This window comes from Manis javanica, chromosome 13 (genome assembly GCF_040802235.1).
Source record: "Manis javanica isolate MJ-LG chromosome 13, MJ_LKY, whole genome shotgun sequence".
In the NCBI taxonomy this organism is placed as follows: Eukaryota; Metazoa; Chordata; class Mammalia; order Pholidota; family Manidae; genus Manis; species Manis javanica.
This window is the reverse complement of record NC_133168.1, coordinates 19,983,249-20,005,020: the sequence shown is the minus strand read 5'-3', so window position 1 is coordinate 20,005,020 and position 21,772 is coordinate 19,983,249. Positions and strand designations below refer to the sequence as shown.

General features: G+C 39.2%; 1 protein-coding gene across 19 annotated transcripts in view; it reads left to right on the top strand.

Moving 5' to 3' along the window:
• LOC140845881 (T-box transcription factor TBX18-like) overlaps positions 1–3,828 on the top strand; it is a 125,235-nt gene extending 121,407 nt beyond the window's left edge. For all 19 annotated transcript variants that reach the window (XM_073221024.1, XM_073221034.1, XM_073221035.1 and 16 more), the window contains one exon: positions 933–3,828. In XM_073221024.1, the coding sequence (XP_073077125.1) occupies positions 933–1,657 (725 nt within the window). In that variant the 3' untranslated portion in view covers positions 1,658–3,828. The remainder of the gene's footprint in view (positions 1–932) is intronic.
• Positions 3,829–21,772: the final 17,944 nt, after the last annotated feature.

The window sequence follows — 21,772 nt, the reverse complement described above, 5'->3', positions numbered from 1 at the left end:
ACAATTATCATTGGTTGGATTGGGCTTTTAGATTATTTTGAGAAGCTGTATAAAACACTGTCGCTAGAGCAATGAAGGTTTTACAGCCTGTCCTGCCCATTGGAATTCTCCTCTCCCCCTAAATTCTGTCAAGTTTGCAAACATCAATCTGCCAGCAGATCCAGAGAGGGGGAATCACCCGCACTACCACTGTTATTTGCAAGCAGGGTTGACCTCCCTCTCTATTTCACAGGACTATTTATTTGCTGGCCCTCTGCTCTTATGTTTGCATGTGGTTCACCAACCTGTTTTCTGGTTGGAAAAGAGATCTTTGAAGTTCTAGACTATTGCTTTATTGCGGGAGCCAGGCTTGGCATAGTCACTGGTGCACACCTCTTTCTGTGGGGAGCTGCAGATATGTCTGTGGCAGGATGAGTCCTTTGCCAGCTTGGCTTTCCTGTGAGTTCCCTCTTTTTTCTTGGCAAGAAAATATATTGATCCTGAGCAAGCTCTGCTGAAAGAGAGGGTAAAATGTGGGTACAAGAGAGGTGATGGCTACTCTTTTTGGAACAAATATAGAGTAAGATGAAATTTATATTTTATAAAGTTGCAGAGTCAGTATTTATAATATTTATTATAGTAAATGAGAAAACTTTGAGAAAGCTAACCGAAGAAGTGAATGAAATTCTATCTGGTAGTATCCTGATATCTCCTGAAAAAAAAAAAAATATTCCCTGGGGGGATAATTTGCTTTGAAAAAAATACATTGAGAGAATCTGTGTTTAAAATATTCCAGTCTGAATTCAATTAAACTATAATTCCTTGACAGCCGAGACCATCTTCTTTCACCTCTGTCACTGCCCTTGTAACAAGCTGTGTCTAGCTCATTTTTACAAAATTGAGTGGAAAAGATGGCTGTGGACGTTCTCTTAACCTTTCAACTTCTTTTATAGGAAATACAAGTTCCTCCCCCTTACTCCAAGGTTCTGGGAGGGGCGTGCCTGCCACCCACCCTCATCTCTTGTCCGACTCACCTTGCTCCTCACCTGCCTTCCATCTGGGGCCCAACACCAGCCAGCTGTGTAGCCTGGCCCCAGCTGACTACTCTGCCTGTGCCCGCGCCAGCCTCACCCTCAACCGATACGGCACCTCCTTGGCCGAGACCTACAACAGGCTCACCAGCCAGACCGGCGAGACCTTCGCCCCGCCCAGGACTCCCTCTCACGTGGGCGTGAGCAGCAGCACTTCCGTGAACATGTCCATGGGTGGCACTGACGGGGATGCCTTCAGCTGCCCTCAGACCAGCTTGTCCATGCAGATTTCGGGGATGTCTCCGCAGCTCCAGTACATCATGCCCTCACCGTCCAGCAACGCCTTCACTACTAACCAGACCCATCAGGGTTCCTATAACACCTTCCGGTTGCACAGTCCCTGTGCCTTGTATGGATATAACTTCTCCACATCCCCCAAATTGGCTGCCAGTCCTGAGAAAATTGTTTCTTCTCAAGGAAGTTTCTTGGGGTCCTCCCCGAGTGGGACTATGACCGATCGGCAGATGTTGCCCTCTGTGGAAGGCATGCACCTGCTTAGCAGCGGGGGTCAGCAGAGTTTCTTTGACTCTAGGACCCTAGGAAGCTTAACTCTGTCATCATCTCAAGTGTCGGCACATATGGTCTGAAGAAGCCTTTAAGTTAAATGACATTCTAATCGTTCTAATGCATTTTCTTGCTGCTTTTTCTTGCAAGCAGTATGAAAAGAAACTATCAGTAGCTTGTAAAATGTACACATGATAGAAAATGAAGGCTCGCTGAGTTATCTGACTTTCTCACGGTGAATTATCTGTGGTGCATCTGTATACTATACACAGCACATCAAGTTTGCTAGTCTACAAAACCACATCCTGCTCTTTTCTCCCCAGGTTCATCTAGTTGCACAGAGTAATGGCGTAAATCTTTGTTTCATCAAAGTTCTCAGACTCTCTTAAAAACCAAACAGCAAACTTAAAACTTAGCAATAATACTGACCAGACTAAGACTTATAACTTAATTCATCAGAAAAACACTCTACACAGTGTCATACTCAAGTTTGGATAACCAGCAGTAACCAGCATACGGGGTCCTGTGATTTCTGCTATTCTTGGGCACAGTGTGAGAGGTCTTAGCATTATTTCTGAGGTATTTTATAGTAGTGAAGGATTAGCTTTGTGTTCCTCCTTTCTTTTATTTATCACAGATATTAGATGACCTCGGTTCTGTAAAAATCCATAACCCATAATAATTATTTTCTTAAGGTGGAGGAAAAGTTTGTCATTTTTTTCATTTCATTTCCATTGGGCATATAGAAGTGCTTATTCATCTGCAGAGGATAAATTTTCAGTATTTGGGGATTTTTTTGCTCCTTTTATTTAGCTTATCAAGTAGACTGTTAAAGAAAGTTCTATAAATATTTTTAAATTCCAATTTTCACTAGGGAGGGAATATATGATATGAATGGAATGGTAAAAAGAAAATAAATCCACCTCAAATTCTTTGATTCCAGTGAGAAAAATGGCTGTCTCTTTAAATCAAGGGGAATAATGTTGTTACTATCCCTTATTTTTTCATAGTGAGATTTTTTCATTCAGCGTATTTTTCCATCTTGCTTTCTGACCCACGGTCTGTACGTAAGGACAAAGGCATTTGTGCTGCTTGTTTATGTCTGGTAACTACTACAAATTGAAACCTCCCCCTTCCTTAACCTTGTCCCTCTGTCTGAGTATTTCCGGAAACAGATTCTAGGGCTTCTTGGTGTTAATAACGCTGTAAGGAATTTCAGGGGGTTATCTCCAGCAATCTGTCTTTTGGGGGTTGTGGTGCAAAGGCCAAAGCCCATTATTATAAAGGCCCTCTTGAAGGACGAAGGAGGAAGATACTAATGATAATGGAGCTATAAAACTTTTAACCTCAACAGCATTTTTAACCTTAAAACTGGAAAAATGAAAACAGCATTAATTTTTTTTAAATCCATCCAATCTATACATGGTTTAGGATTTCGAAACAAGTAACTTTGATGGCACGCTAAGAGTGAATAGGAAAGGCTAAGAATGCATGATGAGGAGCGTTACCATGTACCTGCTGAGAAATTAATGTGTCTCCAATGACTCACTACATTTCACATATTTACCAAGCTAAAGCAGTGCCACAGAGAATTGTTTAAACTCAACCTTAGTTCAGATGGGGAAAGGGTAGAATTTGCTTAAAACAGCGTGGCTGTTAGGTATTTAGGGGGGATTACTATATGAACAGCATTTGCACAGGATGTGTCTCTGTTTATAGATACTGATAAATTTCCTTGTGGGTTCTGTAACTGTTCATCAAATTAGTATTAATTTTTAAATTTAAGATTAGCATGAAGGGACATGAAATATTTCTAATAGGTAGACCTGTATAAGATGTTTGTATATGGTAATAATAGCTTGACAGAAATTTGGGAAAAGTCCTTAGGAGTTCATTCATCCTTGGTATAATTCAAGGAGAATAGGAGGGTTTTCCATCTTGAGAAAACCTGGAAAGAAATGATCTGTACCCATATCTGTTAATAAGGAGAGCATTTTCCTTTTTGCTGTTGGTAATTTGAGATGACAGCACAATACTAGTAGAATTTTTTAATCCTTTTTTAGATTTAGCAGTATTGTACAGATGCTGTGTCCTTTACGTTTTACTGTAAATATTAATCACTATGTCACTTCAAAGACTAGCTTTTTATCATTATATTAAATGACATACATGCATTGATAATTATTATTATATATCTGTATTTTATTTAAAAAGTGCTTAAGAAATTATATATTAAAGTGTTTTACTAAACCCGGTTATGACTTTGGAGGGTAATCATTTCAAGTGTCTATAAAATGTTGTTGCAAGAATAAGCACGCATATATCTACTCCAAACACAGATTTTGTAGCTTTTGATTATAAGGCATGGAGAAATGGGCCTGGTATTCATTTCTCATGTGTTAAATATAATTTCTTGGTGCCCTAGTCATGTCACTGAAGGTGAAGCTCTGACAAATGTTGAGCACATGAAAATTTAAATGTAAAAAGAGAAGGGCAGAATGGTATGTTTTGTTTCAGGTCCAGGGGAGCAGGGCAAGGATACAAAAATGAGATGCTTGTACCACTGACCAGTGATGACAGATCATTTCTAGACCCCTTGACTAGGCAACATTCCAGGGACTTGTGATGAGATGAGGTTGCTGCTGTTTCAAAACCAGCCACATTTTGAAAATTAACACTCGGTTCCATACAAGCTCCCTCCCAGAGGTCAACAGCTTTTCACAAGCAGGGCACCCAGTTGCTGACCCCTGATTTCTGGAATGTAGGGGGTCAGGAGACTTCGGTGGCTCCCGGAAGAGGCTGAGGCACAGTGGTACTGACATAGCAAAGGATCACACTCATTCTTTATATCAATTAATGACATTTTGAGCAAAAGGAACCTCACTTTTAAATTGTGAATTCCTCTCAAGGCATCCCTCCCCAGATTTAAACCTATCAGCAGTGAAATAGATTAACAAAAGCTTTGGAGATAAACAAAACATTCGGAGGTCTGATTAAAAGAAAAGAGTAATTCTTGGAGTAAGGCAATTCTGGGAAGATTGGGATAGGGAGGAAAAGTTTACCTTGGGAAGAGGGAGCTCTAACCAAACCTGGTGTAAAGCCATTAAAAATAATCATGTCATGAGCTTCTTTTAGGAGTCATGGTAGAGTTGGCAGATGCTACCCCAATGCTGTCTAATTAGACAGGTTTGTAAAGAACCCTTTATTTCAAAGTGTAACCATTGTGGATTTCCTCCTGGGGAATGTATTGACTCATCTCTATGGAAGTTTTCTTAAGCCTTCCATTGGATATTAAATCATTACTGCATAGTGTTTTAATCTCATTAATGACCATTCTTTAAAACTAGTGCACAGATAAGTGGAGGGTAAGGTTGAATGTGTGAACACGTAAGTAGACATATATGACTACAACCTTTTAGGAGCTCAAAGCTTAAAAACATCAGTGATGGAAATGAACAGCTAAGTACAGACACATCCAGTAAATAAAAAGTTAGTATCCATCTATGTCAAAAACAAATTTCCTTTCTTTGCAATTTTGGTATGGTTAGAACATATTTCCTTGGGAATTAGAAACTTGGTTTCAAAGGGTTTCCCAACCATGATTTTGGACAAAAACATAACCTGTCAGGACTCAGTTTATTTGTGTGTAAAAGGGGTGACTAGGATTAGCATCTTTACTATTCCTTTCAATTTCAAGTTCATATGACCTTAAGTATAAACAATATTCAGCTTAATAGTAGGAAATAGTTCTGTTAAAATACATCCTTTGGAAAAAAAATTTATATATATATATTTGCCTGTGTGTGTGTGTTTATCTTTACAAAGAACATAACACCACCATCAGTATTATTTTAAATTCATCAAATTAGTATTTATCTTTTACATGTTATAATTAAGTATGACATACCTTATCATGTTATTTAGTTATAATATGTAGGACATAATTTAGTACGTTAGTATTTGAAGGAAGCTGAACTTACTGTATTTGTGACTCTATAGTGAACAGAAAAAGATGTTAATAAAACTACTTTTTGATGATACTTCTAACTGCATGGCATAAAGTCACTTTGAAATAGATACGGCATCTATGAGAATACCTAGAGATCATCCCAAGTCCACTCAAAATACATTTAAATCCTCATCAAGAAAACACTTGTAATTTGTATTTTTTAAGGGTCTTTTTCACACTGACTCAGATCCAATAATATGAAATAGTTGATTTACCTGCAATTCGTTGGGTTTATACAGGGTTAGGTCAGCTTACACACACTATGTCCATGTTTAAGTTATATTAAACTACAAGCCACTAGAATAATTCATAATAAGGCCAATACATTTTCTAAATCATAGCTTTAAGATATAATTAACAAACCATACAATTCACCTAAAGTGAATAATACGGTGGTTTTTAGTATATTCAGAGCTGTGCAACCATCACCGTAATAAAGTTCAGAACATCTTCATCACCCTGCCCACAACTCCATGACTATTGACAGGCACCTTCACTTTTTCCCCCGCCCTTTTTTTATTTCAAAGTCTTAGGCTATTGCTAATCTACTTTCTGTCAGATTTGCCCATTTGGGACTGGATTTACCTATATCTTGCAAAGGGAATCACACGATATATGGGCCTTTGTGATTGTCTTCTTTCACTTAGCATAATGTTTTCAAGGTTCATTTGTGCTCTTTCATGTCTCAGTATTTAATTTCTTTTTATTTCTGAATAGCATCCCATTGTAAGTACATACCACATTGCATTTATCCATTCATCAGCTGATGGACACATTTCAGTTGTTTCATTCTTTTGGCTGTTATGAATAATGTTGCTAAACACATTGGTGTACAAGTTTTTCTGTGGATATGTGTTTTCATTTCTTTCGGGTATGTGACTAGGAACGAAATTGTTGAGCCATGTTGTAATGTTTTGTGGGACTTCTAGACTATTTTTCAAGGTGGTTGTAGCAATCTATATCCTTACCAGCAATGCATGAGGTTCGGATCTTTCCAAATCCTTTCTGACAGTTACTATCAGCCTTTTTGATTATAGCCATCCTAGGTGTATCTCACTGTGGTTTTGGTTTGCATTTCCCTGACTATGAGCGATGTTGAGCATCTTTTCCTGTGCTTTATTTGTCATTTGTATATCTTCTTTAGAGAAATACCTATTCAGATCCTTCATCCATTTTTTTAATTGGGTTGTCTTAATTTTTGAGATCTAAGAGATCTTTATATAGTCTGGATACTAGCCCCAGCAGATATGATTTGCAAATATTTTCTCCCATCTGGTGACTTGTGTTTTAAGTTTATTGATGATGTTCTTTGCATCACAAAATTTTTAATTTTAAAGAGATCTACTTCATCTACTTATATTTTTGTTGTTGCTCATGCTTTTGGTGAGAGAGCCAAGACATTTTGATGAACTTTTAAAATCAGCCTTTTCACATTCTTAGTAGAGATAGCAGTAACAGAAGTGCATTTTAAAATGGTTTTGGGGTCTACAAATTTAAAAGTACTTGATAAATTACCGCTCTTCCCAACACTCTTGAAATGTTCTTGGGTAAATAATTATACATCCTTCAGTGTTTTAAAGGAAGGGTAAAAGGACCCCAAAGCAACAAAGAATTTTTATTACTACAGAAAAAGCTTGGCACTTTCAATATTTATTCAATCAAAAAATATTTATTGAGCATCTATCTGTGAGGCATTATTTTAGACATCTGAAGTATAGCAGTTAAAAAAACTTTTGGTGTTTTCAAATGCCTTATAAAAGTTGAAATGTTGGTTTCCTGGAAAAAGCTTTCATATTGCAATATATCATAGTTGGCACACACAAAAGTGTTGCTTCTTAGCCTCTCTGAGTTGGTGCCCTTGCCCCTATTATGATGTTACATATCCCGGATGGTCACTGCAAAATGCCTGCTCCTGTGCCAAGGTACAACAGGGATGCATTATCGCCTTAACTCTGAGTTTGTTTTGTGGTTTTCTTTGGAAACCCTAACATCATTTAAATGCAATTTTTTCAATTTGGCTCTGTTTACAGAACTGTAATAAAATATTTCTCTATTAATAGCAGGAAGGGAAAAACCTTGCCTGTTGAGGCTTCTGGAAAACTGCACATTTTTCTCAAAGGTATTTGGTGAAATGGATTGGAAGGATTTGCAGATTCCTTTTTCTTAATATGCCGAAATGAATTTCAAGGGAAAATTCATTGAACCATATGTTTTTCAAACAAAATAGAAGCTCTCACTCAGCAACAATAAAGACAATCTTAAAGACACTTGTATCAAGGACTGTTACGAAGTTCTAGAAGTCCTTTGCCTTGGGGAACATTGTCTAAGAATGAATGAACATCAAGGAGGGTGCCTGGTAGCTTCTGCTTATTCTGATTATTGAATTTCATGAACTTGGTATATGGGGAAGAGAGGAATTAGAAGCTGTATAAGTGTAAATGTCTGCTGTCTACTCAGTTGTAACTTGAGGACACTGGGAGGATGGGGAAGCAGAAAGAATATGAAGAATTAGAGCTAAAAGATGTTAAGAGATCAAGTAAGAGCTGTGTGTGGAGAAGCAGGCGACCTTCAAAGTTAAGAATTCTGACCCATCTACAAGCCTCAGAAAATTCAGCGATGGTCTCCACTATCAAACATGTATTTTGATAGTTTGACATCAAACACTTTTAAGCTTAGTTTCATGTTTTCTCCTCAGTCCTGCATGTCCTTCAAATCTACATTCTCACTTTTCAAGAACTTACTCAAATCGTTCCTCAGTGAAGCTTTTCCCAGTTTCTATTGGTTCTACCTTCCTTTCCCTGGGAGAAATAAACGGTCTCTCTAAAATGTTGTCAAAGCATTCTGTGCATACTTCTATCTCTTTTTTTTATTAAGTTATCATTGACATACATTCCTATGAAGGTTTCACAAGAAAAACAATGTGGTTACTACTTTCACGCATATTATTGAGTCCCCCCCCCATGCCCCACTGCAGTCCCTGTCCATCAGTGTAGTAAAATGTGCAAACTTTTCTTAAGATAATATACCTCAATATATGCTTTTTGTGTAGGTCGAACAGCTTAACTACAATGGGCAATCCATAGGGAGGGGGGCTCTATCTCTATCTTGTTTATTTTTGCCACAGCATATGGTAAAGATAAAAAGTGATTAATGAAGGAATGGCTACCTAAATAAATACATGAATAAATGAATAAAAAATAAGTGGATTTTGTAGGCTTAGAATGGAACCTCAAATTTGGTTAGGTCTGGATATTTTGCTGGGTGAGCTGCCAATTTCCCATTATCAGTAGAGACATAGAAGACTCTAAGTTTCTCACAAAAACACAGGGAAGGGAAGACTTTCCCTCCCTCCCTCCCTCCCTCCCTTCCTTTTTCTTTCTCTGTTTGAGCTGAGTTTTATGAATGGAGGATTGCAGTGACAGCTAAATAAGATATTCCTTCCAAAACTATAGGTATTTTATGAGTATCTTTTAAAGTTATTAGGATGTTATGTGAATTCAAAGGGGAAATATTCCTAAGGGAAGAATGAATTACATGCAGCTTGGAGATCATTCAGTCTAAGGAGCTTCCCCAGGCTAAGCTGTAGTTTCAGAAACTGTTTTTTGCAGACACCCTCCAGAGTCTAGTCTGGAAATAATGGGAGGAAAGGGAGACTTTCAACATCCTCGGACATCCAGCTAGCCACAGATGTGTCACTGACTGCAGTGAGATAGGGTGCTAGAGAAGCCCAGATTGCATGAAAGATGAGTATTGCATCCTGAGAGCTATGGGCCCAGTGGCTCTAAAAGGATTGCTGTATTAGGTTACTAACGTGGTTACTTCTAGTTTATAGATGTGTGCCACTGAGTGCAGTAAATGCCATTTTATCTTGAAAAAGTACTTTTTATAATATAAAACAATTAAATCCCAGAAAAGGACCTAGAGATCTCTCCAACTCCCATGGATTAGGGGTGTTGTGTCAGAAAAAAAAAGTTTTCTCTTTTGGTGGTGATCTAAGATGCCTCAGAAAACCTTTGCTCTGAGGAAAACCGTAACAGTGGTTGCGGACCCCACAGCTGCTGCCATCTCAGGTGAGCAGCTTAGGTGCGTGAGTCACTGCACGGCGGGGCACACAGGTTCCTTCTTGCTCTCTGTTCCTTTTCTCTGGAATACAGGAGAGTATTTTGGCTTGGATTTTCTTCAGACTCTATTGGTAAGATCCATCCAAAAGGTTGGAGGATGGCATAAAAATAGGCATAGACTGGGGGAGGGGAGATACACAAAACAGAAGACCCCACTGTGTTCATAGGGTACTTTTTACTATGTTTCTGCTTTGGGGTGCCACATATCACATATCTGCCCGGATTGATAAAGCTTTTGTTTATGCTTTTTCTATTTCCTGTGCATGTGATACATCCAGTCAGAACCCCTGGGAGAAGGGTGTTGATGACACCTTGAGCTCCTAGTATGTGTCAGCTTATTTACATGACTTTCACTGGTTTCTTCAGCCCTGCTTTTAGCATTTGCTGAGCACCTGCCACAGTCCATATACTGTTGCTGGTGATGTGGTGATGAGTGAGAAAAGTTGTTCTTTTGGGGATACTCAGTCTCATCAGAGAATCACATGTGCAAACACATAGTCATGACACCATGTAGTAAATGTTAAAATCGAGGCAGCAGGAAGAGTACCAAAAGGTAATACTATGTAAACTGGAGGTAGTACCAAGGGAGCACAGAGGATGTGACTACGGTTATGCGGAGGAGAGGGAAGGGATCGAGCTGTGAGGATGAGACACTATTTGACAAAGGCCAGGAAGGGCTGGTAAAGTGAGGGGTAAGTGTTCTAGGACAGTATACTCCATTAGTCCAATAGAACTTCCTTTAACAATGTAAATATTCTATATCTGCCCTGTCTAATACGAGCCACATACAGGTATTGAACCCTTTAAATGAGGCTAGTGAGATGGAGGGATTGAATTTTTAATTTTATTTAATATGAAGTATTTCAAGTTTAAATAGCCATGTGTAGTTACTGGCTACCATGCTGGACAATAAAGCTCTAGAAAACTCTCCAAAGCAGAAAGTACTGTGTGTCCTAAAAGCAGTATGCATGATGGGCATCGGAGAGAACAGCTTCTGCAACACGCAGTCCACCCGCTGTATGGATGATGCTTCTGTAGGGTATTATGAGTAGGTGGTGACTCTCTGGCCACTGAAAACAGACCAATGATGGGTGACTCTGCCAGGCAGCTCATTCATGGTGTATGCATTTAGGGGGCACCTGCACAGTTCTGTCCTCCACACAGTGGGCTTCTCACACAATCATCCAGAGGGCCCAGGCCCCTTCCCTTTATCAGGCAGAGACCAAGAAAGTCCTTTTTGGAAGGTGACACTTGTAATTTGCTTTGATAGGGTTTAGGAAGAGCAGTTAGTAATTCTGAATCAGGGGGCCCTGTTTATAGCATCAGTGACTGCTTCCCAGCTGAGGTGGCTCTGGGGCCCTGACCCCTTGCCCTGGCTCTAGTCCTCCAGCTCTTCATGCGTATCCAGTTGAATGACACAATGAAACGTTATCTGGCAACATCTCATCCTCTTCCCTTGTCAAACCACTTAAAGGCCAGGTAACCATTTATTGATAAGTGTGATTCTTTCTCTTGCCTTACCCCCATTAAATGAATGAAGGTAATTCCTCCCAGGGAAAGATGGAGAAAATTAATGCAGAACTTTCATTATATGAGGCATAAAAAACAACTAGACTTTGCACAGCATTTTCTTATATACACTGCACATCCACATACCTTATTTTATTCAGTCTTTACAACAACCCTGGGAAATACTTCTGTCCCCAGTTTGTACGTGAGGAAGCTGGACTCACAAAAGTTAAGGACTTGCCCACAATCATCCAGCCATCAAATGACAAGTGAGGCCTCAACCTGTCTGCTAACTGGTGACTGACAGGATGGAAGGAAGAAGATTGGGGCCATATTAATGACTGGGGGGCAAAAGGCAGCGGGAGGGAGAAGAGAAGAGAAGAAAAGGGAAAGAAACCGCTCCTTGCGGATTCCGTGTGACTAGAAGCTGCTGTCAGGGAAAGCAGTGGGTCGGCGGGGGCGGTCCCACGGCACAGCCGTCCGCACCGCCTCCCTTCCTCCCGGCCCTGCGTCCCGCGAGCAGCCCCCTACCGTGAGGACGCAGCTGAGGGATTCGGAGCTGGGGTGCAGCCAGAGTCTTGGTTAAAGAGTTGTTAAAAGATAAATTGGGGCATATTAAGTCCTTTAATAGTCTATTTGAGCAAGACTTGATTCGAACCGGGCAGCACCAGATCAGGAGCACTCCCGTCCAGGAGCCTGTGATTCGACTTCCACAGAGAAAAGGCAGAAGCAAAGGAAGGAAATTGCTGGTTGACTGTAGCTTGAAGCCTGCTTGGCCGTGCGATTGCCTGTCCTTAGCATTTTGATTTCATGACCTTGAAGCGTGTATACAGTTATATTTGGGTTGGCTTACATTGGCTGCCACAGCATTACAGCCACCGCAGTGTAATGGACTCCTTATTTAATTAATTTAACAACAACTTTCCTGTTAGGGTTGGAAAGAAGAAGAATAATACTGTCAGCTTTGTCACTTATGGTCCCCTTGGAAATATGTGTACAATACTTCAAAATGCTATGGGAAATTATTTCTCATAGGTCTTCATTTGAGAAAATTATTATTTTTTGCGTCTTAGAAAAGGAAGCAAATATGTTAAGATTGTGAAGATCAAGAGGAGAAGAATGATAACTACTTCTTTTTGAAAGAAAAGTTTTGCCTCATGCCAAAATTCAACTATCTGACAGCTGTATCGGCTCAAGGAAAATCCTGCCAGCTTGAAATTTAAATCTTCTGATTGTTCATGTCATTGCCTAATATTCCTTTAACATGAATTGTGATCCAAAGATATGTCATGTTTTAATTTCTAACATACAAACAAGTATTTTTTAGTACCATTTTGTAAATAAGAAAACTGAAATAAAATAAGGGACTGACTTATCTGGCCATTGGGCTGGAAAGGAGAAAAATTAGAATTTGAACTCAAGTCCATTTGATACCAGAATTGTTTTTAAAATAATTTCTGGGTTATGAAACATAATACTAGGCAACAAAAAAAATTGGTAAATTGGAATTTATCAAAATTAAAAACTTCTATGCATCAAAGAACATTATCAACAGAGTGAAAAGGCAACCCAAAGGATGGGAGACAGTATCTGCAAACTCTATATCCAATAAGGGATTAATATCCAAAATATATAAAGAACAGCTACAACTCAAAAACAACAACAAATACAAAACAACCCAATTAAAAAGTGGGCAAATGACTTACATAGACATTTCTCCACAGGAGATATACAAATGACAATAATCATATGAAAAGATGCTCAACATCACTAATAAATAGAGAACTACAAAACAAAATCACAATGAGATGCCACCTCACACCATCAGGAAATCATTTTAAAAAAACTCAGAAAATAATAAGTGTTGGTGAGGATGTAGAGAAATTGGAACCCCATGCATGATGTAGCCACTGTGGGAAAAAGTATGGCAGTTCCTTAAAAAATTAAGAATAGAAGCCCATATGATCCAGCAATTCCACTTTTGAATATAAATTTAAATTCATTGAAAGCAGAGACTTGAATAGATATTTGTGCACCCATATTCATAGCAGAATTATTCACAACAGCCAAAAAGTGAAAGTGAGTCCAGAGTCTATCGATGAATGAGCAGATAAAAAAAATGTGGTCTAAACATACAATGAAATATTATTCAACTATAAGAGGAAGTTCTGGCACATGCTACAACATGGATGAACCTTGAAAACATTATGCTAAGTGAAATAAGTCAGACACAAAAGGGCAAATCTTGTATGATTCCACTTATACGAGGTACTTAGGGTAGTCAAATTCAAAAACAAGAAGGTACATGGTGGTTGCCAGCGCTTGGGGAGGAGAGGAATGGGGAGTGTTTAATGGGTATAGAGTTTTAGTTTGGGAAGATGAATAGTTCTGGAGATGGACAGACGTGGTAGTTGCACAACAATGTGAATATACTTAATTCCATAGAATTATACTCTTTAAAACTGTTAAAATGGTAAACTTTCTATTGTATGTATTTTACCAAAATTAAAAATTAAAAAACATTCAAAGAACTGCACTGATTCTTACAAGAAAAAACAAAAAATAATCCTCATAGCTTTCAGAAAACCAATATCACAATCGTTTGTCCATTCTTTCAATCTTTAACAAGTATTTATTGAACATCATTTGTGAATCAAGCATCATTCTCGTCCCTGGGAATACTGTGGTGAGTAAAACACAGAACACAGAGTGATCTAGCAGAGGAAACAGACATCGATCAAATAATAACTCAAATAAGTATAAAATCACCACAGTGCCAGTGTTCTCTATGAACAAGCATCAGTGGTGTAGGACAGCATATACTAGGAGGAATGCGACTGAAGCAAGGAACACTCTTGGTCTTGATTTTCAAGTTTTAAGTTTAAAACTTAAACATGTACACTTATCTACTGGACACACTCGACTGCTGCCTGTCACATGATATACTGGTTTCCCAAGCCCTTCCTCTCTTCAAGGCAAGTATGTTTGTGACATTGCTTCACTAACAAAAGGTGGGGACTATTCTTTGTGCAACTGCCAGAGTGAAGCATTACAAACAGAAGCCTGATATGCAAATGAGCCTGATACACAAATGCAACTGGTGTGTATTTGATTCTCATTTGTCATCTAACTAGCAAGCATCTGATTCTCCTGGCAATCAAAACAGCCTATCGACGGTATTTAGTACATCTCTATGGTCATCTCTATTAGACTCTAAGTAAGAAAGAAGGAAACATTACTTAAGTTGATTTACAGGCAAGGGAGTACAGGGATATTTTATCATTTCTGCAATTGAATGTTGCTCCTTTACTAAAGAAAAGCCAGATGATTTGTATTTTAAAACAATCATTTAAAAAAGTAAGGAAATACATACATTTTATCTAAGCATCACCTGTGTTAGAAGGGAGATCAGGGGACAACTTACTTACCAAAGACAAGGAAGTTCATTTGGAGCATATCACCGGGGCCCAAAATAAACTGAGGGCACAAACTCTCTAATGCCCTCCATTTTTATATTTACTTACATATTGAATTTTTTGGAATTAGGATATGTTATCATTTTTGAACCACTAGGGAAGAAAACATGTTAGTTAAATTTGATACAAGGCCTTATCCATAGTCCTGTGCAACACATGAATCAATCACACCAGTCTTTGGTTGCTTTGCAATTTCTTCTGCCTTCCATTGCACTGCCTGGCATGCAAGAGACTCTCCTTTTGAGTGTCTCCAGCAATTGTAAGGTGGTTTCTAGTTGTTTGGTCCCATAAAACACTTCGTTGTTGTTGTGTAAGAAGGTGGAATTGACATTATTCCTCCAATGACGACTACACAAATATCAAATTTATATCCACTTTTTCCTAAGTCTTTTTATGTGCACAATACCCTTTGTTTCAATGCTGTATCCTTATGTAATCTTCTTAAAGACTTTCCTTTCCATTTTTGTAGTTAAACTCAACCCTTGTTGTACCAACAAAGCAAAGAACTCAAAGGAAGTGATTAAAAAGGGCCAGCATGATTGAACGGGCACCCAGAATGCGGGCAGAAACAACTTCATCGTAAGTGCTGCCTGGACTACAGTGACTAAGATGCTATCAGCTCTAAGAAGCATTTCAGTGTGGAAGATGCTAAAAATGTAATTGAAAAGATACATATCCTCAGATCTTTGAAATATGGCATATTATTATTAAAGTGTTCTATAGAATCTTTATGGAAAGCCTTATAGCTGATTGAAAATTCAGTGGAAATGAAATTAAATATGACATCTGATCTCAATTTACTTGTCCCTCCATGCTTCACCTCCACTGTGCCTCTCAATCTTACCAAGACCTTTCTCTTCTAAGAAGGCAGAGGCTTTGCAGATACCGTTGAGGTATTATCATGAACTTAAACCTGTTGCCCAGATTTGTGACTAATCTCATTGAGAGAGGCACCTACAGTGAACACTGAGCAGCTTTCCTTCCTGCTCCGTGAATACTGGGCAGAAGTGTTGATGACAGTTGCAAGGGCGAGATGCACAGCAGTATTCCCTACAGCAGTTTAATCTGTGTCATCAAATCCCCAGAAACCATGATTAATAGCAGCACTTCAGTTTGTTCTTGAGTTGTATATTTGGCAGTGGTGAACTTTGATCTACAATTTCACTTTAAAGAATCGTTATGACATAAATTTTTCCTGTAATCCTTTCATCGAATTAAGCTCCGCACAGATACCATGTAGGGGAACAATGAATGCCATTGTTGGACGTTGTGTGTTTATTACACCATTTTAAGTGCTTTCATAAGGGTGGGTAGAGGGGAGTATCATATCCAGGCATTGAGTGGTCAGGATCTCACAGAGCAGTCTCATCACCCAGGGGACAGTGCAGGCAGGGCTTTGGGTAGGAACATGGAATGAAAAATTAATCCTAGAGGGAATTATGAGTCAGTGATTGAGTCTCAAACCGAATAATTTTCCTTTCATTTGGTTAGATGGGCTAAACTAGTAGTTTCTCATCTTTCCCTCTGTCCTTCTCGCCCTGCATTTCAATAGAAATTATTTTTCCTAGTTTCTATAATTTTTTCTAGAATTCTCTTTAATTCTTTTCTAGAGCATCACTGCCCAATAAAAATGTAAAACAAGCCACATACATAAATTAAAATTTTCTAGTGGCCACATTAAGAAAAAGAAACAGGTGAAATTAATTAAAAAATATTCTGTTTAACCCAATATATCCTAAATATCATCATTTAAACATTTAACTAATATAAAAACTATTAATGGAACATTCTACCTTCTTTTTTCTGCACTAAGGTTTTGAACTCCAGTGTCTATTTTATACAATAGCACATCTCAATTTAGATACTAAATTTTCAGCATAGCCCTTCGAAAACAATAACGCTTTATTAAATGAAAAAATGTTTTTAAATTTAAACTTAGTTAAGATTGTGTAAAATTAAAAATGTAGTTCTGCAGTTACAGTAGCCACCTTTCAAGGGTTAGTGGCCGCAAGTCCAGTGGCTACCATATAGGACAGCATAGTTCTCAAACATCAGGAGGGGCGGAGCTCTGTGATTTGGGAATTTAATTTTATTCTATTAAACATTTGCACACATGCTGTCTTATTCCTGAATTATTGGAAAAAATGAGAAATATGAGCATTGGGAGCCCTAGGTGGGCCTGAATGGGATTTGGATCTAAAAAGACCTCTTCTCTTTCGAAACTAAGGACTAAAAAGAGAAGCACATAGAGGCAGAACACAGGGTCACTGTAAGTGTTTAAAAAGTTTCCACATTTAAATTATTATGAGCTTGTTAGTCTTATATTAACAATATGAATGTAAGGTCCTTGAAGTCACAGAATGGGACTAACACATAATAGGTACTTTATAAGTGTTAACAACCTTTACTTCTTTCTTCATATCCATCATAGTAGCCATATAATACTTAATTAGTAAAATGATAAAAACAAGTCTATTTATTGTTATGGGTGGCTAAAGGCTGTGACTCAGGATGGATTTTCATAAAGACAACTAATGGACAACTGTTGGAGAAAAGAATTTCTTTCATGCTGCATGAAAATGATTGATGATAAGCATTAGGTATATCTGGTGTGTCAGAGTTGTATGGATTTTGGAAAGAAGAGATTGTGTTTTGGATTCATTGGTCACTGTGATAGAAGTGGGAGGAGTCAGGATAGGGGCACGTGGTATAGAGACAAGTAAAATTGCTCAGACAAATGTGGAAGCTTGTGGGCGGGCTCGTGGAGCAGCTTCCAGTGTGGCTGGACCCTGGTGCTTGGACAGGAGAGTTTTGCTCCCAGTCTGAGTCTTCTCAGGGGGGCCCATCTGTGGCTTCTCTCTCTGCCACATGGTTTTAGATGCAATCCAGGCTTTCTGAGAGGACACTGTGCCAAGGTTTCTAGGCTGGAGGACAAGATAGCAGCTTGTGATGGAAATGCGCCTGGCCTGTGTGACGCAGAGAGTTAATTACTGATGTTCAAAGTACTAAACTACCATCAGCTATAACAGTTACAGGAACTGAGTCTCCATGGGGAACACTGAAGTAATGGAAACCCAATAAAAAATAAAGTTGAGTTGGCATTAGATAAGGGGAGAAGGGGAGCTAGCAAAGAGGAAGCTGGGCTCTGCGTCTGTTCAGCTGACCCGTCATAGACTTCAAGAAAAATCTGTGGGCCCTGACGCCACATTCCCCTTGAGGTGAGGATGGGTTGGAGAAGGAGGATCTAGAAACTACGATCACTTTCTCCTATTATAAATTTATAAGAAGAGAAAAATGTGCTGTTTCCAAAGTGACTCATTTATGGGCTTCCACTCTAGGATGATTCTGTGAGTTCTTACAGCATGTGAGACTTTTTCACCAGGATGAGTGTTACTTTTAGGGATGGAAACAAACACAATAACTCACGAAGCCCATGATCCTGTTAAAGTTATTCTTTAATTCCTCCTGTTCTATTGGCATATACTTTGCTTCTTTTTTAAAAAAATTTTTTAAGGCACAAAGACTGCAGTTATTGGCCTTTTAGAAAACAGTATTTTCTTTCTTAAATTCTTAGAAATTTGGTCTTCATGTTGATTTTATTATAGGTAAGTCTCTGTTTTCCAGGAGTTTCTTCTTAACCCACTTTTCTTTTATCAAGTAATGGTAAGTAGGCTTTTTTAGTCACTGTTAAGCGTGTGTGGCTTAAAAGAAGAAAGGCAGCAAGCTGAGGGGTTTCCTTTTCTCCCCCTTCCTCCTGGTGCAGTCCACTCCTTCCCCACAGTCCTCCCGACCTAGTGGGCAGCCAGTGGTTATAATTACAACTGCTCTTTATTGCTCATTTACTATGTTTCATGTACTCTATTGAGCATTATATAATATAATCTGTAACTGGGCTAGGAGGGAGGTAATATTGTTACCCCCATTTTACAGATGAGAGAACTAAGACTCAGCCAGATTAAATAATTTCCCAAAGTTATAGAGCTGGTGCATACTCAAGGCAGGATTCGTACCAGGTCTGATTCACTTCAAAGTCCACTTTGTCAAGGGTTCTTAAATGTTAGCTGGCGTTACTAAGTGAGCGCCTTAGACTTCATGTTCTTCAGCACCAATGTCTTCTCTACCTGGTGACTTCTCTCCAAGCTCCCAGGCTTCGATTTCTTCTTCTAAGTTACATGTGCAACACGCCCTTTGGGTTCTGCTCCTGCTTGCATTTTGGGAGTGGAAAGCTTCCAGGCTTCATAATACTTAAAATGTTGGCAAAGGAAGCTTACATTGATTAAAAGACACACACACGAAGTTGGACAAACAAGGGAATCAGGAAGTCCAGGACAGTTTGGCCAAGTGAGGTCTGAAAAGGGAATAGTCCAGAAATGAGAGAGGGAAGTTTTGTTTTTCACATCGATGGTTCAGTTCTGAAATAGCACCTTTCATTTATGTGTGTGTGGGTGCATGCACACATGTATGCTTTAAAAGAGCACTTACTTATATAATGCTTTCTATGTGCCAAGTAAAATCCTAAATGCATCATATGCATTAACGTTTGTTCTTAACAAGCCCCTGTAATAGGTTATTATTATTATTATTATTATTATTATTATTATTATTATTATCCCCATCTCATAGATGTGGACCTATGTATAAGAGAGAGGCTAAATAACGTGCCCAAGGTCACATAACCTGTAAGTGGAAAAGTCAGGATTTGCACCCAGGGTTCCAGCTCCAGAAACCAGGGTCTTCATCACTCTGCTGTCCTCCCACCTGCACTACATTAGAGAACGTCAAGGTTTCCAAAACACCTCATAAATGCTGTCCAAAGCCCTTGAGTAGCAAGTGAGACTCACAGAATTTGGAGGCTGCAAGGCTGTGGTTCAGTCCCAAGTCTTCACTCTGTCCAGGACTCTGCATACTGTATGTTACACACAGTAGTTTCACAATAATAGTGTTGCATACATGAATGTTCTAGAATGGAGACAGGGAAAAAGTTGTTTAGGACATTGTGATACTTGGACTAGATGCTGAAATGCTGTGAAATTGGAAATGGATATTCTTAATTCTCAACTGTAGGACACAATCTCCTTACTCCCTCACTATGCACACACACACGCAGACAAGAACCTGTTTAGTTTCCAACTGGCATTCTATCCAGAACCAACTGATAGGTGTCAAGTTTTTACACAGCACCTCCCTTGAGAGTTTCTTGCTGAGAAAGAATAAGTGTAATTTCCATGGAATAGAGAGAGTGTTTCTTATTTTGTACCATTTTCAGGGATCACCTGCTCAGAACCCAGCACAAACCCACAAAGCTAGCAAAGTGGATAGAGAATGACAGTCCAAGAGTGTCCCTCAGATTCCCAGCTGAGCAGAGCCCTCCCCAGTGGTCGAGGACAAAACGTGTGAGCCAAAACACATGAGCTCTTGAATGCAGCCTGTTTCTTTCTCCATAGCTCTGTAAAATCAAAGTTTGAGGCACCGCAGGAGCTCTTTTTAAATGTCCTGGCCAGCTTGCTGTGGCTCAGATGTTGTTCCAGTCACTGCACTGCAAGCTCCAATAATCGCATGACTTGTGCCCCCCGGCTGCAGACCCACTCGCCTCCACTGGCACTGCTCCATGGATATTACAGATGCCACAACTCATTTCTTTGAAGTCAGTGTGTTTTTTTAAAAAACACTCCTTTCGACAGATTTGGCCCAACTTCTCATTATATAAGCTGATCTGTTGGAACATATGTCACCATCGCAGCTCCAGCCCCCACCGTCCACTGAAGTATAATAACTTGATATTAATAAGTAATGAGGCAGTGCTGAGTTTAACGTACATATTATGAGGCATTGAGGCTAAAATGGCAGCCTTTCATCTTTTAAGGAAGACTGAAAGCCTAGATTAAGCAAACAAGGGAAACACAGCTAGGGCCCAGATGAAAACTTCCAGCTATTGCTTGCTTAGATTTTTTATAATTTTCCTCACATAATTGACTGTCCCTTAATAGTACAGATTGACACAAGGTTAATGGGAAGGCCTGGAGCTTCATAGATGGAGACATACTAACACAGTAACTTCCATTCTGTACCTTCTTGGTTACTACTTCTCTAAATGCTCTCTTCTGCCCAGAGACAGTATTTTTTAGCAGAACTAACCATTATAATTCAGTCTTATGCTGACCTTTACCATAAGGAAAAAAGCCCTAGTGGTATTATGCACCTAGGTAACACTATCAGATGAGAAGCTTGATGCTGGAAATATTTGCTCCTTATTTTTTTGTGGGGTCATCTTGAATACCTGCTATGTGAATACCTTCTGGGCACTTGGTAGTGACTGCCCTTTGTGCAAATAGAAAAAGAGGCAGAATCTGATTATGTGCTATTGCTAAATCCAACAGCTTTGAAATTCAAATATATTTCCATATATTAATGACCGAAGATAACCTAAAGTCAAGGCAGACACATGTAGTTAGAAAGAGAGCAAATGGCATGTAGTTCCAGCTTCTGTTCTTCACTCACTCCCGCACTCACACAAATCTGCACACTCTTGCCCTGTGCCTATGTGCCCAAGGGCCACCTGCCTTTTCCTCTGCAGAAACTCTCTGAAGCTCAGGACGGCATCTATCTGGTGTAGCCTATGCAACTCGACTTTGTGTCATACATGTGGATGCTTAATAAATATTTAATGACAAAGGAAACAGTCCTGTAAGTGAAAATGGCTGCTATTATTCCTACTTCAGAGATGAGTGAATGGAAAGAGAAAGATGAATTGGAGAGTCAGTTGCCAAATGCAACTTGGAAGGCTGAGTGCCTGGACTGTGCCTGGGTTTCTTCAGATTTGGGCATGGAACACTTATCTTTGGGGTTGGCTTGGAAGCATTAAAACAAACAGCACAGATCTCTGGAGCATTTGTTTGAAAGAGAAGAAGTCAAAATGAAGAGTGCCAAAAAGTGAGACCAGCCCAAATAAGTAAACACTGGTGACAAAGTGAACGGACAGGAAAGTTCTCTGTGGGGTCAGGCCCAGGAGAACCTTCCCTTTTGTTCCTTTAAGGAGCACTTCCACATAGTTCAGTGAGGTTGTGGAAAAACCCCATTTCTTTC